At 39.9% G+C, this 13,200-nt stretch overlaps 1 protein-coding gene across 11 annotated transcripts in view; it reads left to right on the top strand.

Moving 5' to 3' along the window:
- Positions 1 to 13,200, top strand: part of tenm4 (teneurin transmembrane protein 4) — a gene marked incomplete in the record, with an annotated part of 177,421 nt that overhangs the window by 112,488 nt on the left and 51,733 nt on the right. For all 11 annotated transcript variants that reach the window (XM_014027265.1, XM_014027266.1, XM_014027267.1 and 8 more), the window contains 3 exon segments: positions 732 to 948; positions 6,726 to 6,845; positions 12,664 to 12,925. In XM_014027265.1, the coding sequence (XP_013882719.1) occupies positions 732 to 948; positions 6,726 to 6,845; positions 12,664 to 12,925 (599 nt within the window).

Below are 13,200 nucleotides of genomic sequence, written 5' to 3'. Positions count from 1 at the left end.
GGGATGGGGTGGCTGTGTGGTGCTGTTTAGGCCAAGTGGAGAAACGTGACTTCCTTTTATTTCCAGGCCCGATTCTTCATCTTGAACTAGCCTCCCTTATTTATACAGGCGCAGTTTGTCTTCCCATCACTTCACAGGGACCACACAGCTCTCGACAGCGAAAGCCGGGTGCTGCATGGGATTTGACTGACTCCTGACAGCAGAGTTTATTTTTATCACCCATCTGGCCAGATATGCTACTGAAAGCAATGGGTTAGGGAGTCCAGTGACCCACTTCAACAAAGTAAAGTGCATTGCATAGCATCTCTTTCTTTGTTGCAAGACATTATCTTACTTGCTGATAGAGAAGCAGGAGTAATGTTTAGAATTCCCGAGTGATTCAAATATACAGTGGTGTGCAAAGTTTTAGGTACTTAAATTTGTTAGCCGAAACATCTGTTTTCATATAGTTCTGTGCAGGGGCCATCAAATTCAGTCTGCAGCAAGACCGAAATCCAATAAAAAAAGACATAAAAGGCAGCAAACTATCTGCACTTCTTCAATTATTTAGCTGTGTGTACTACACTGTATAAGGTAATAATCATTGAACAATCAGGACAACAATCAATAAAACTATTAGCGTTTTTTAAAAGTAATATTTTTGAAAGTCTGTATAACCTTGGCGTTCACTGCCAGGTGTGTGTCCTTGCTGCGGTTTAATGGCCGCGCCTGCATGTGTGTAACCTTCTCAGATGGCCTGGTGGACTGCATGGATCCAGACTGCTGTCTTCAGGCAACCTGTCACACCACTTCTTTGTGTGTGGGCTCGCCGGATCCCCTGGACATCATCCAGGAAACACAGATGTCCTCTGCACAGAGCAACCTGCAGACTTTCTATGACCGAGTGCGCTTCCTGGTGGGCAAGGACAGCACGCACACCGTCCCTGGAGCAAATCCCTTCGATGGCAAGTGAGTGACAGAGTGCTCTTAAAAAGACACCACCCTACCTTGAAATGAATTTTATCACTTTTCACTCCTGCTTTAGTTCCTTGTCGTTATTTAATATTGTGTTGTGTTGAGTGTGATCCAATGCTACATTGCCTGGAAGTTGCTGTTGTTTTATTATTTGAATTTGCATAAAAAATACTTAAATTTTATTTATTGATTCATTCATTCATTCATTTTAGACATGTCAAATTCATTGTATAGAGCAGGGATTCTCAAACCCTTTTCTATATATTTAGGCAGGTAATCTCATTGAGACGTGTAGCCTCATTTACAAGAGAGACCTGTAAACTGTATCACTTTTGGGTCTGGGGTGAAAAAAGTTCCAGGGACCCCCTCATAAAACCCCATGCTGTTTTAAAAGATAATTTATTATCATTTCAACACCTAAAGGCCCTGGAAATATTTATTTTTATTTAGTTTATTATGTTTGTTTATTGTTCTTCATGCATTTAAAAAAATAAAAAACAAATTAACAATTTAGTGACATTTTTTGAAGACCCCCCAAGATACCTATCACGGACCATTAGGGGTCCTGGGACCCCAGTTTGAGAAACTCTGGTATAGAGCATGTCCGTATATCAATATATTCATATATACCTACATATAAACACACGTGCATACACACATTTTTGAACATATAGAACCCCTTGTAAAATAAATTGGTATCAGTAAATGAAACTATTTTAATTCAATGTTCACAAAAAAATAAACCTGTAAGCTAAATATATACCCAATGTGTGCACCCCATCTATATATACATACACACACATAACAATACACATACATAAATCCCATTTTTCATGTCTAAAAAGGGGTAGGAAGAAGTAAAACTTTATTATATTACATATTTGTTATTTTTAATAAACAGAGCAGCGATTGAGCAAATTTGGACCGAAGTACTAGTAGTAAAAAAAACCGTACAGTGTTGTAGGGTTTGAATGTTACCATCTGACATTATCTCCACTTAGATAGTCCAGTTCAAGTCCAAAAGCGCGTCTTGCCTCAGTGCCACACATGCACAGATCCACACACTGAAAGGCAGTGTTTGAGAGCTGCTAAAGTGCTATCGTTTTCAATCAGATCAAAACTTCCAAGAAGGGGAAGCAGCTGTGATCAGTGGAGGCTAAAATGGGCAGCGACCGGTGGCGTTCAAAGCTTGATGGACAGATGATGATGGACAAACATAGAATGTGGCAAAGCGAAGCGCGCTCGTCTGAAAGAAAGGCATCTCATATTCATGTATTGTGATTACTTTTACTGTAATCCATCTGAGGCCCACTCCCACAGGCAGAGGCTCATGACACCCCAGCCGTGGAATACGAGATCCTCTCATATCAGGCAGGATCGCAATCAGAATCCCATAAGATTTCCCTGATGTGTTTTCTTATTGTCTCTTCCTCCTTTCATCTTTAATTGTTTGTGTGGCAGCGTCACCTATTTGCATACTACTTGCTTATGTATCTCTCTCATCTTTGGATATTATACAAATGTGGAAGAAACAGACGGCAGTCAACACATAAACAATGCAGAATAAGATACGATTGTGACATTTGAAGTTTCATGGAGGAAAGAAGAATCATGTCGATTTTGGGGATTTTTATTTTTTATTTTCAGTTGTTATTATCAACATTTTTTTCTGTCTTTTTTTGATGTAGTAGATAAGAGTTGACATTCCAAAGTGATGAAGTGTCCACATTAACATCACTGTATTGTTTTCCACAATGCTTTTTAATTAAATGTTCTTTCCCCCTGTTAATTCTTTGTTGTAAAAATATATTTATTTTAATTTCTGTACTAGAGTTCAACCAATTAGGAGATTTTAAAGTTAGTAATCGATGCAGATATTTAGAGATTATGGCAATCTACTTCAGATAAATTATGGTATAATATAAACTCTAATATACTTTGTTTTGAAAAGGGGATAGAGTATTGATAAAAATCGTATCAAGTCTAACACCATACTGTAGGAGTTACAGCTTTTTACTCACTTTGATGTTTCATAATCCAAACAAAAACAGAACAGTGATCTGTCTTTTTCAGTTAATATCCTCATATAACCACTGCTGAAATTTTTTAATTTGTGTTTAAGACTATTTTTCCCTTCGTGTTTGATTTAAACTACTTAAAAATGGTGTGTGTTGTTTTTATAGATTTTAACTTTTTTTCATTTAATTCAAACTGCAAAGCACTCTGGTCGCACTTGTGTTATTTTTAATGTGCTATAGAAATAAAGCAGACACTGGCCGACAAACATCAGCCTAAACCACGTGTCAAACTCAAGGTGACTCCCATCTGGCCCACCAAGGGGGGCACCGCGCCCCCCAAAACCAAAAAAGCTATTTTATTTTTACTGAAGATGATTTTTTTTATCAATGGTAACATTTAGATTTACTATTAAAAACAACAAAATAAATACATTTAAAAGGTGAAAGATAATATTACTTGTCCTGTCCCTGAGCTGTTTAGTTTGATAGCACAGTATTAATGTCTGAAAATAAGCTGCTTTAAAGTCACCATTGACCATAAACTGCATCTCCCATAATGCATGTTGATTATGCTGGGAATTCCCTGTAGGAAAATGGGAGTTTTAGATGGCAGCTACTCACCACAACTCATCAGTGGATTATTCTCTCCTACTTTTACTTTTAATAGTATTTAATAGTGGTAGTATTATTTATTTCACATTTAGTCAGTCGTGCAGATAGTACTTTTCAGTGTTTATAGGGGACATGTAAAACATTGTTTCTATGCAGGAAATACCACGTAGAGCTCAGTTATTGTTAGTTAGCTGTGCTCAGCCATAGCAAAGAGACAAGGAATGTGATGTTTCAGTTAATTACAGCTAGCCCCTCGAGGGCAAACTATAATGCTCACGTGACCCTCAGTGAAAATGATTTTGAGACCCCTGGTCTAAACAATGAACTCACATTTTCCTAACGTATGAATGCTGAGATAACTGTGGTAAGAATAATTTTTATTTCAGTTATTATTGTGGAGGAGCAAGCATCAGGAGTCAGCCGATTTCCAGTAAACATAAAAATAAAACGTCACAGCCTTGGCGATTGCATCACGTTCTCAAACCCTGTTTATTTATTTAATATTGCGTGGTGATGTCAGCTGATACTCGAAGCGCTGTGACATTTTCCTCCCGTTGACATTTCTCTCAAGAGCCACTCAACATTTTGCAGTACTTCCCCGAACAGAGGGAAGATGTGCGCAGGTTTGAGTAATACTCGTGTCTCTCACATAAGATGCAGCCATAAATAAGTAAAAGGAAGAGTCCAGAGATGAGCTGCGAGATCGTGGGCCTGGGCTCACCTAAAAATATCATCGATAATCTATTATTCATGTTTAGTATTCATTTCCCACCCACTGACAGATATGAGCAGTTATGACAGGGGGCTTCAGACTCTTCCTTTCTGATATGCCTGCTTCAGTCACGTGATCGCTCTTCCCATCGATCCACTGGCCACTTCCTTATGCTAGCAGACATGTTGGACTGCTGGTTCTCGTGTTTCCGTCCACATAAAGCTGCAAAGGTGCCACTGAATAAAGCATCTGCCGCTGCATAAAATGTCTCGATTCTCCGCCATGACACCTAATACAATGGAGTGCCGAGGCCCAGCAGGCGATGCTGACCAGAATAGTAAACAGGGACTTTGTCTTCTGAACAATTTTGGACAAAGATTGATTGCTTGGTTTTAATAACGTGGCTCCGTTTACAGGCTGGCACTTTGCTCAAATTTTATTTAGCATTCTTTTTTTTGTGAACATTAAGCCGTTAATGTCAGAATAGAATCTTGTTTTTCTTTGCAGCGCTAACCCTTTTAGCAGCATTTATAAATTAGCAGAACAACTAAATGAGTTTGAAGTGGTCTTTGTTTTTACTCCGAGCGTGTGGTGACACGCAGGGAGGAAAAGAGAGGTCTGCAGTGGCATGCTTACATTTGCAGAAGGATTTACCATGTAATTAAGTCATTTGTGGGGATAATGATACTTTTGTTGCCTTCATGGTTATTGTGGTGTTTAACAGGCTCTGGCTTTTAAAGCGCCCCATACTTAGATCTGGCATGCCCTTTTTATTGTGCCTGAGAAGCAGAGTGAGGAAACTGTTATTTTCTTTGCTATAATTTGTACATTGAGGGGAAAAGGGGCGTCCTTTCTTCCCAAAGTTTTACACCCCACCAAAATAAAAGAAACGAAAACCCCTACTTTTGTTTTCTCTCGTTTTTAGAGAGTCCGTTTGAGGATTGTTGGGGTTCAAAATGTTCTAAGTGCAAGTGAGGAGTAAAGAGGATATCTGTGACCTAATTTGCCCACAATAAGCATGATTAAGTCTCCTTATCCATCTTACTGAAGATACCTAAGCCATTAAAGACGCCATGCTGAGTCCAGATGTAGCACCTGTTTACTTTTCACAACACGTTCTCCCTTTGCCCTACACAGATGATAAATTACAAAGTACAAGTTCGAGATATGGTGAAGTCTCCTTCCGCTTTTCTGAATTCTCTTGGACTGCTGAAATCATGTGCAAACGGAAAGTTTCCGTGGTGAGGTGTCTCCTGCTTTTTTACCCTCCTCTTCTGTTTGATGTCAATATTTAAATCCTTTGTTTCGACGGCGAGGAATTATTCCACCACGAGGCTGATAGAGGCAGGAAGGAGATAGTTCCACTTTCGCGGCTTTTGTCGGAAGGAAATATGGATGATTGCTTCTTCAAATAAGACTGTACAATAAACCGACTCCATGAATGATTAATCAGACACTCGGGCTAGTGCTGGGTTTAATTTATTACTTATTGTATGTAAATGGATCCTGAAGGATCTTTCAGATTCACAGTAGGATCCTTTTGCTTGTTTACTTCGCTGTAGTGGACACCCAAGGTCCTCTGAAGGAGACCTGGCCTAATTAACATAAAACTGGGTTCCTGGGGACTGGGGTAGCGTGGGGTGAATGATCTTGCCTCTGGTAAGGACATGTTGGGGGCAGCTACTAACACGCTAGTGTTAATTGTTTCCAGTACGTGGCAGTGTTTAAGGCCCAAACGTATTAAAAATAGCTATGGTCTAATGAAGAAGTGACAGTACAGCATTTGTTAAGGGACTCGTTTTTGCCAACGACGACAGAAAACGATGGCCGACCATGAGCCGGGCCATGATAATGACAAGGGCAGGGGCTGACATGGGAGATGCTCTACAGCAAGGTCTCATCTCATCACTTGAGCGAGATTAGGAGGTGAATTTGGATGACTTCCCACTATCGATCGGTGGGGACTGATGATCAGATCTAATTTACGAAGCTTTTGGAGACCTGTGAGTCTGGAAATGTGTCCAGGTCTTGATAATCAGCCAAGCAAGTCTCGCAATGTTGCAGTCCTATTATTTTCTCCTTTCGCATTCTGTAATGGAAAAGATAAATCCTTTATTTTTAATTAGAGCAGAGGCAAATTAAAGCTTTCTTATCTCATTATTGTTTGATTCTGGGGTTTAAAAAATACTTTTAGACATCCTCGGTGGTGTTTTTAGAGTTAAGGCTTTGTTATTTTATTGTGTACAGTTTAATAACTACTGTTTTCCCTTTTGTTAGTCTCCTTTTAAGTGATCTTAAACATCTGTTTTTATGTTTTACTTCTAGGTTTGCAGCTTATACTTATAATTTCTGCTATTCATGCTTGTAATATTTTACACCCACTGTAAGTTTGATATAAATAGTTTGATTTTGTTTGTTTGTCTGCACAGCCATGCTTGTGTCATCCGTGGACAAGTAGTGACGTCAGATGGAACGCCACTGGTTGGAGTTAATGTCAGCTTCATCAACAGTCCATCATTTGGCTACACAATCACCAGGCAGGATGGAAGGTAATGGTACAGATACATTTTGTTTCTGTAAACACACACAAACATGTTGGTTTTTATATCTCCATGGGGACTTTGCATTGACTTTCATTCATTTACTGGTCATCTCTATAACCTAGCCCTGACCCCTTAAACTAAACCTAACCTCACAGATACATACCTGACCCAAAGCCTAACCTAAACTCAATTCACACATTAGTCCTAAATATAACTCTCCACCAAAATCGACATCTGCACTGTGGGGAACAGGCTTTGGTCCACATAAGGAGCATTGGGTTCGTACAAGGCTGTGTTTATCTGGAGAATGGTTCCCACGGTGTAGCAAATACCCCCCCACACACACACACACACACACATTCTTTTATTTGAAAAAACAAGTAGTTCGTCTGGATGGGTTCTTCTTTGGTGAAAGGTTTTGTCTCTCCTCCAAGAGACTTCTTCAGTCTGATGAGTTTCAGGTGAACTCAGCCTTGTAAGCACTGCGTCCACATGGACAAACAGGTTGGTCACATGCAAAAGAGGGCCATCGCCTAACAATAGGCTTGATTAGCTTTATTTAGTCACATGCCGAGGAGGAGGAGGAGGAGGAGGAGGAGGAGGAGAAGAAGTCTCTTGGTGGACAGACGAAACGTTTCACTAAAGAAAAACCCATCCAGAGGACCTACTTATTTTTTCTTTTTGATTTTTTTCTACCTGGATTAGTGAGATGCATCAGGACATTCTTTTATTTGCATCAAACTGAGGACATTGAATTGACTTCTATCCATTTTTGTCATTGTATTTATGCCTAACCCAGACATTTTACCTACAACTAACCTCTATTCCTAACCCTAACCTGAACCAAAACTTAATTCACTCCGCTTCTGTAAACCTAACTAGTAAAGTGCAGTAGAGCTGCAAAAACTGTGAGGACCGGGACAAGGTCCTCACTTTGCATCAAAGGCCTCACTTTGATAGGAACTACTTTGCAAGTGGTCCTCACTCTGTAGCAGAAACAGTACACACACACACACACACAAACAGAAGTTAAAAACAAGAGTTACAGATGGTTTGATAACACTGAGCAACAATGCTGTATTTTCACAGTATTTTGGTGTCAAAACAAAATTTTAAAAATGCATCACATGCTTTAAAAAAACGTGATCACTATTACTTTGGCAGCTAAAAAATGTGACATTATTATTCTTGTTTGTTATTCGTGTTTCTTTAATAATGATTCAATAAGTATATTAACACAAAAACATTAATTCATAATTATTTAACTTTGACTGTTTTTTAGTCTCCATGGCGTGCCTGCAGTAGGATGTGTGTTACATGTTTCAAAACAGTGTTACCTTACAAAGAGTGGAGGTCTTGCGCCAAGAATGACTAATAAAATGTACAACTAACCAACATCTTTTTTTAATAAAACGTTAGAAGTTCCCCTCTCTGCTCCTGTACACAACTTGTATGAAGCTTCTATAATATTATGAATAACATAAATTTCCGGCAAATGAGGTGAAAAAAAGGTTTGTCTTTGGTATGTTTTGACACTGTTTCTTTTTAACATCGTGGTACACCTAAAAAAAAAACAGTTACTGACACGACTAGCCACAATGCACAGCCACTACCAGCTACTTACAGTACGAGAACTGCACCAGAATGTGACAGTGATATTAGTTGTGTCGTCCAAAATGGGGTTTAGCTAAATAATAATGATGGCAGGAAAAGAAAAACACTTGCCACCACAAGACTACGCCAGCATTGATCTGCTTTGTGCTTTCATTCAGTCCAGTTTTAGGAATTCTCGGCTCAATTCCCGGAGAAATCAAACAAAGCCCTTCTGCTGCGCTCATAAGTTATGCTTGAGTTGGAGCAGGGACACGTCAGAATAAAATATGCCAAGTCGAAGCTTATCAGTGGAACTGTAAAACAGGCTGCAGATGGACATTATTTGCTGATGGACGAATCAGATTTGAAGGCAGTTTTTAAATATTTGCTTTTTTCCCCCTGCTTCATATAGATTATTAATAACTTTTGAAGTCAAATTAATAAAATTCCCAGATTTAAACCTTAAATAGTTAAAGGCCTAGCATTCCTTGAAGGAATCCATATCGCCCACCACCTTCATGGGCTTTCGTTTAATATTTGTAGATGCTCTTAAATGACTAGGTTTATTCAAATCCAACCTGTGGTTCATGAGATATTTTGCTAACAGTACAAATAAACACATACAGACAAGGACAAAAGCATCACTGTTTTGTCTTCAGTGTTGTTCAGTAATTAAAATAACTTTAAATTTATGTTTAAATCTGCAAACTAGTATTTCAAATATTCCATATTTCATGTGTCATGTATTTTTTAGGCAATAGTTCTAAAATTTCAACCACCTATTTTAACCTGTAGCTTATTGTTACTGAGCCCGCGAGGGGACATGGGGAATTTTTTTTCTTTTTGCGTTCCCACGCAAAAGTATTGTGTTACCTCGCAATACCTTTTGCGTTCCCTCGCAAAAGTCGTTAAACACTGTTGTGCCTGCCGGTTTGTAAACAAACTCACGTTTACCGTTAGCGAGTTAGCCTACTGCTTTAATTCAGCTTCAGAATGAATATATCACACAGCCACGCATGGAAGTATGTCATTTGCCGATATTTTAACACAGTGCAGCCACGCAACATCAATGTCAATTTCACGAACTTGTGGCAACACATCCTGTTTTGGTAACCGATATTTCAAAATAAAAGTCTGATTTAATTCAGTTCATATTCAAATCAAAGTTTTGCGTGGGAACGCAAAACAATATTGCGAGGTAACGCAAAGGTATTGCGTGGGAACGCAAAAGACCCCCCCCCCCCCATGTCCCCTCGCGGGCTCCGTATATTGTTCATCTATGACTTCAGCTCTTTTCATTGAAGACACTGATGTTGTGTGTTGCTAAATGTGGGAGTTTCTCAGAGAAGTTCATTCAGATTTTTTTTTCAAGAAATAAAAGTTAAACTTCTAATCATATTCTCACTTTTTCTTTCAACTTTTGTTCTTTTCAGGCTGTGGATCAGATTGCACAAGCATACAGAACTTACTCAGTTTCAGCCCTCAATCCCCTCATATCTCCCGTCCTCCTCTGCATTAAGGCGGCCTTGTAGCTAACCAAGCCCCTCTATCACAGCACAGCATGAATTGGTGTTTGCTCTCTAAGCCTCACTGCTTCCTGATACTTTTATCAGTCGCCGACACTCTAAAGGTTTAAATTTGCCACCGGTTTGATCTTGATCAGTCTTTTTATTTCCTCATTCGTTCCGTCATCTCGCAGTTTTCGTCACTCGTTTTACAATGGACGAAATCTCCCGGTTCCCCTTGTTTTGTTTTCCCTCTGCTTCACGTAATTCATCCACTCTCCTTTCGTTCAGGCATTTCCTCCTCTAATCCTCCACTGCCCTTAAGCCCTTCCTTTCTGGGCACCACTCATGCTTTCCTTGAGCACAGGTCTTATGTCCTTTCCACTGCAATGACTTCCCTCATCTCTATCTTTTCCACATTTATGTGTGCCCCATGCATCAATCAGTTTTTTTCCCGTGCGCTAGGCTCCGTACCCATTCTTCCCCTCTCAGCATACAAGTAAACACGACACCATCTCCCAGGTTCCCCTGTAAACATGTCCAGTCTCCTGCAACTACCCTGTGATCTCTGTAAACAGGCTCGGTGCATCGTGAAATCAGAAACGCACCTGTTCAGCCACTTAGAAAGGTTGTCTCCACGCATTTTTATGGCATGTTCTTTATTGTCCAGGGTTTAGATTTTTTTATGACTTTTTTCCTGAAATCTTTAAGTTTGCTGACTTAAACAAAATGCTTTTATTTCTTTATGTAACCAAATCCATTGATTAGCTGAGCTGTGAAACCACCAATATCTTGTTTTTTTTAGCTATAAAATACCCCAATAACTATATAACTTTATTGGATTAAGGATTTGTCTCTGTCTTTTACTAGATTGTCTCATGAACCAGTGAAATTTGCAGAAAATGACTGGATACTTTATTTTAACTTGTTTCAAGATGGCTGCCACAGCTAAATGACCACTTTGTTTTACACTTATTAACCTTTAATTTGGTGTAGCATTTATAAAACAATTTTATCCATAGTCGTCATTTTATTTATTTATTTTTTACTATTCTGATTCTTTATTTCTTGGGGAAAAATGTGTTTTTAGATGATTTGCATGCAGCCTGTATAAAAAGTGCTTAAAGTTGGAGGTAACTTAGGTTTGCCACATGGCTTCAGGCTGCTGCTGATTGGTCATATTCACTAAATCCCATCATTCGTTGATTGTGCCCGTGGGTGTTTGACCACAAGTGTTGCATGTGTGCTTAGTCGGCCGGGTGTCGCGCAAACCGACGTGCCGCAGCTGCCAAACTACTCGCGGGTCACGGCTATACACCGACCCAATAGCAGCAGCCTGGTTCTCTAGCCTCTGGACTTGCAGAGGAGAACACTCTGTGCTCCAACCTTATGCTAGGTAAGAGCAAACTGTGGAACAAGCCATTTTTTATCCCCGCGACCAATCAGATGCTTACCCTCAAGGGAAGTTAGACTAAGCAAATTCTTTTTATAGCAGCTCAAACCAGAAGGGAGGTTGCCTATTTTTCGAAAGCGGCTGTTTGGACCTACTTCTTTTACCTGTAATTCAGAAAAGGTGCCTCCTGTGTGAGGATGTGGCCCCGTCCCAGGGGCCTGTAAAGGTGACCAGGTGCTAATTGGTTCTTAGTGCGTAGTGACAGGAGCCGCAGAAGTCCAGCGCAGGTGCCGCCTTGTTGTTGTCACCGTGCAGCCTGTTTACTGAAACTCAGGTCAGAGCAGAGGCAGAAGCCCTTTAATGCAACAGCAGATGGGATTGCATTGCAGAGCTTTTAGACTGATGTTAGAGTGGACAGGCTCCGTCGGAGGGATCGATAAAGTAGTGGCGGCTGCCTCCATCCTGCAGTGCAAACCTCTCTTTCTCTCTCTCTCACACATGAATGCAGACACTAGGAGCACTGCATTACAAACACATCCAGATGAAATATCATGCCTGAAACCTGCTTTTTCATCCCTGAAATTATAAATTCAGACAGTAAAACTGGACATATATGATTTTAAAGTGCCTGTGACATCAAATTTTTGTAATACATATGAATGCATTTTTGAAAAGATGTCATGGACAAAATATTGCAAAATAAATTTCATGACGCTGAGATGAACAGTTGTTGAGATTTTTGCCTGTAAAGTAACAGGAAGTGATGTCAAAGGGGAATGTCTGCATGTGAACAGAGCGTTGCTACAACAGCCAACAACCCAGACTGTATCTGATGTTTCTTAAGATTATTTTGAGTTTCTATCAGAGAGATAAAGACGAGTAAGAGTTCAAATAATATTGTTTCAATAAACAAAGACCAGAGAGTTTTCTTTGTTAAAGAGTTCCTCTTTGATGTCACTTCCTGTTTCACTTTGGCTGAGCCAAGTTCAAAGGAAATATGCCATTTATGGGACAAAATAGGTAAAATTGTGTGTATTATTCCAACTTTCTTAAATATAAAGATGTTTTCTTTGACTTTTTGTAATTGAAGAATATGCATGTCACAGGCCCTTTAAGACTGTGATCAATGTTAATATTGTTACTACTGAAAAATTGCTTAATATCACTTGAGTGGGAAATAATCGTTTCTCTTTGTAGCCTTCATTTATTTCTTTTTATATTTATTTATTTGTTTATTTATTTTTACAGTTTGACTTTTCAGAACGACGCTGATCGAAAAGATAAATCGGGAATCAGTTCATCCTCCCTGACATTCTCCACGTCTGTTTTCCAGCTTTGACTTGGTGACCAACGGGGGCATCGCCATAGCCCTGCACTTTGAGCGCGCTCCATTCATCACCCAGGAGCACACGCTGTGGTTGCCATGGGGACGCTTCTTCGTCATGGACACCATCGTCATGCGGCACGAGGAAAACGACATCCCGAGCTGCGACCTCAGCAGCTTCAGCAGGCCCGTCCCCGTGGTGTCCCCGGCCCCGCTCACCGCCTTCGCCGGCTCCTGCTCCGAAAGGGGGACGATTGTGCCTGAAATCCAGGTGAGGCTCTGCCTCTCGCCCTCTCCTCTGCCCTGCAGGATGTAACCGCTGTGTGTGTCTGTCCTTCAAACAACCCACACCTCACAACTGGAAGAGATTCTAACAGTGTTGTTTGTTACAGGCTTATACAGTGTTTACAGTGATTTTAAGTCTCAGGTAAAGTTAGAGGAAACTGGACATGTCTCATTGCAAAGAGATTTTAAATAGAATAGAATAGAATAGAATAGAATAGAATAGAATAGAATAGAATAGAATAGAATAGAATAGAATAGAAT

The sequence above is a fragment of the Austrofundulus limnaeus genome, unplaced genomic scaffold, assembly GCF_001266775.1.
Source record: "Austrofundulus limnaeus strain Quisiro unplaced genomic scaffold, Austrofundulus_limnaeus-1.0 Scaffold627, whole genome shotgun sequence".
Taxonomy (NCBI): domain Eukaryota; kingdom Metazoa; phylum Chordata; class Actinopteri; order Cyprinodontiformes; family Rivulidae; genus Austrofundulus; species Austrofundulus limnaeus.
This window is presented reverse-complemented; position numbering and strand designations above follow the sequence as displayed.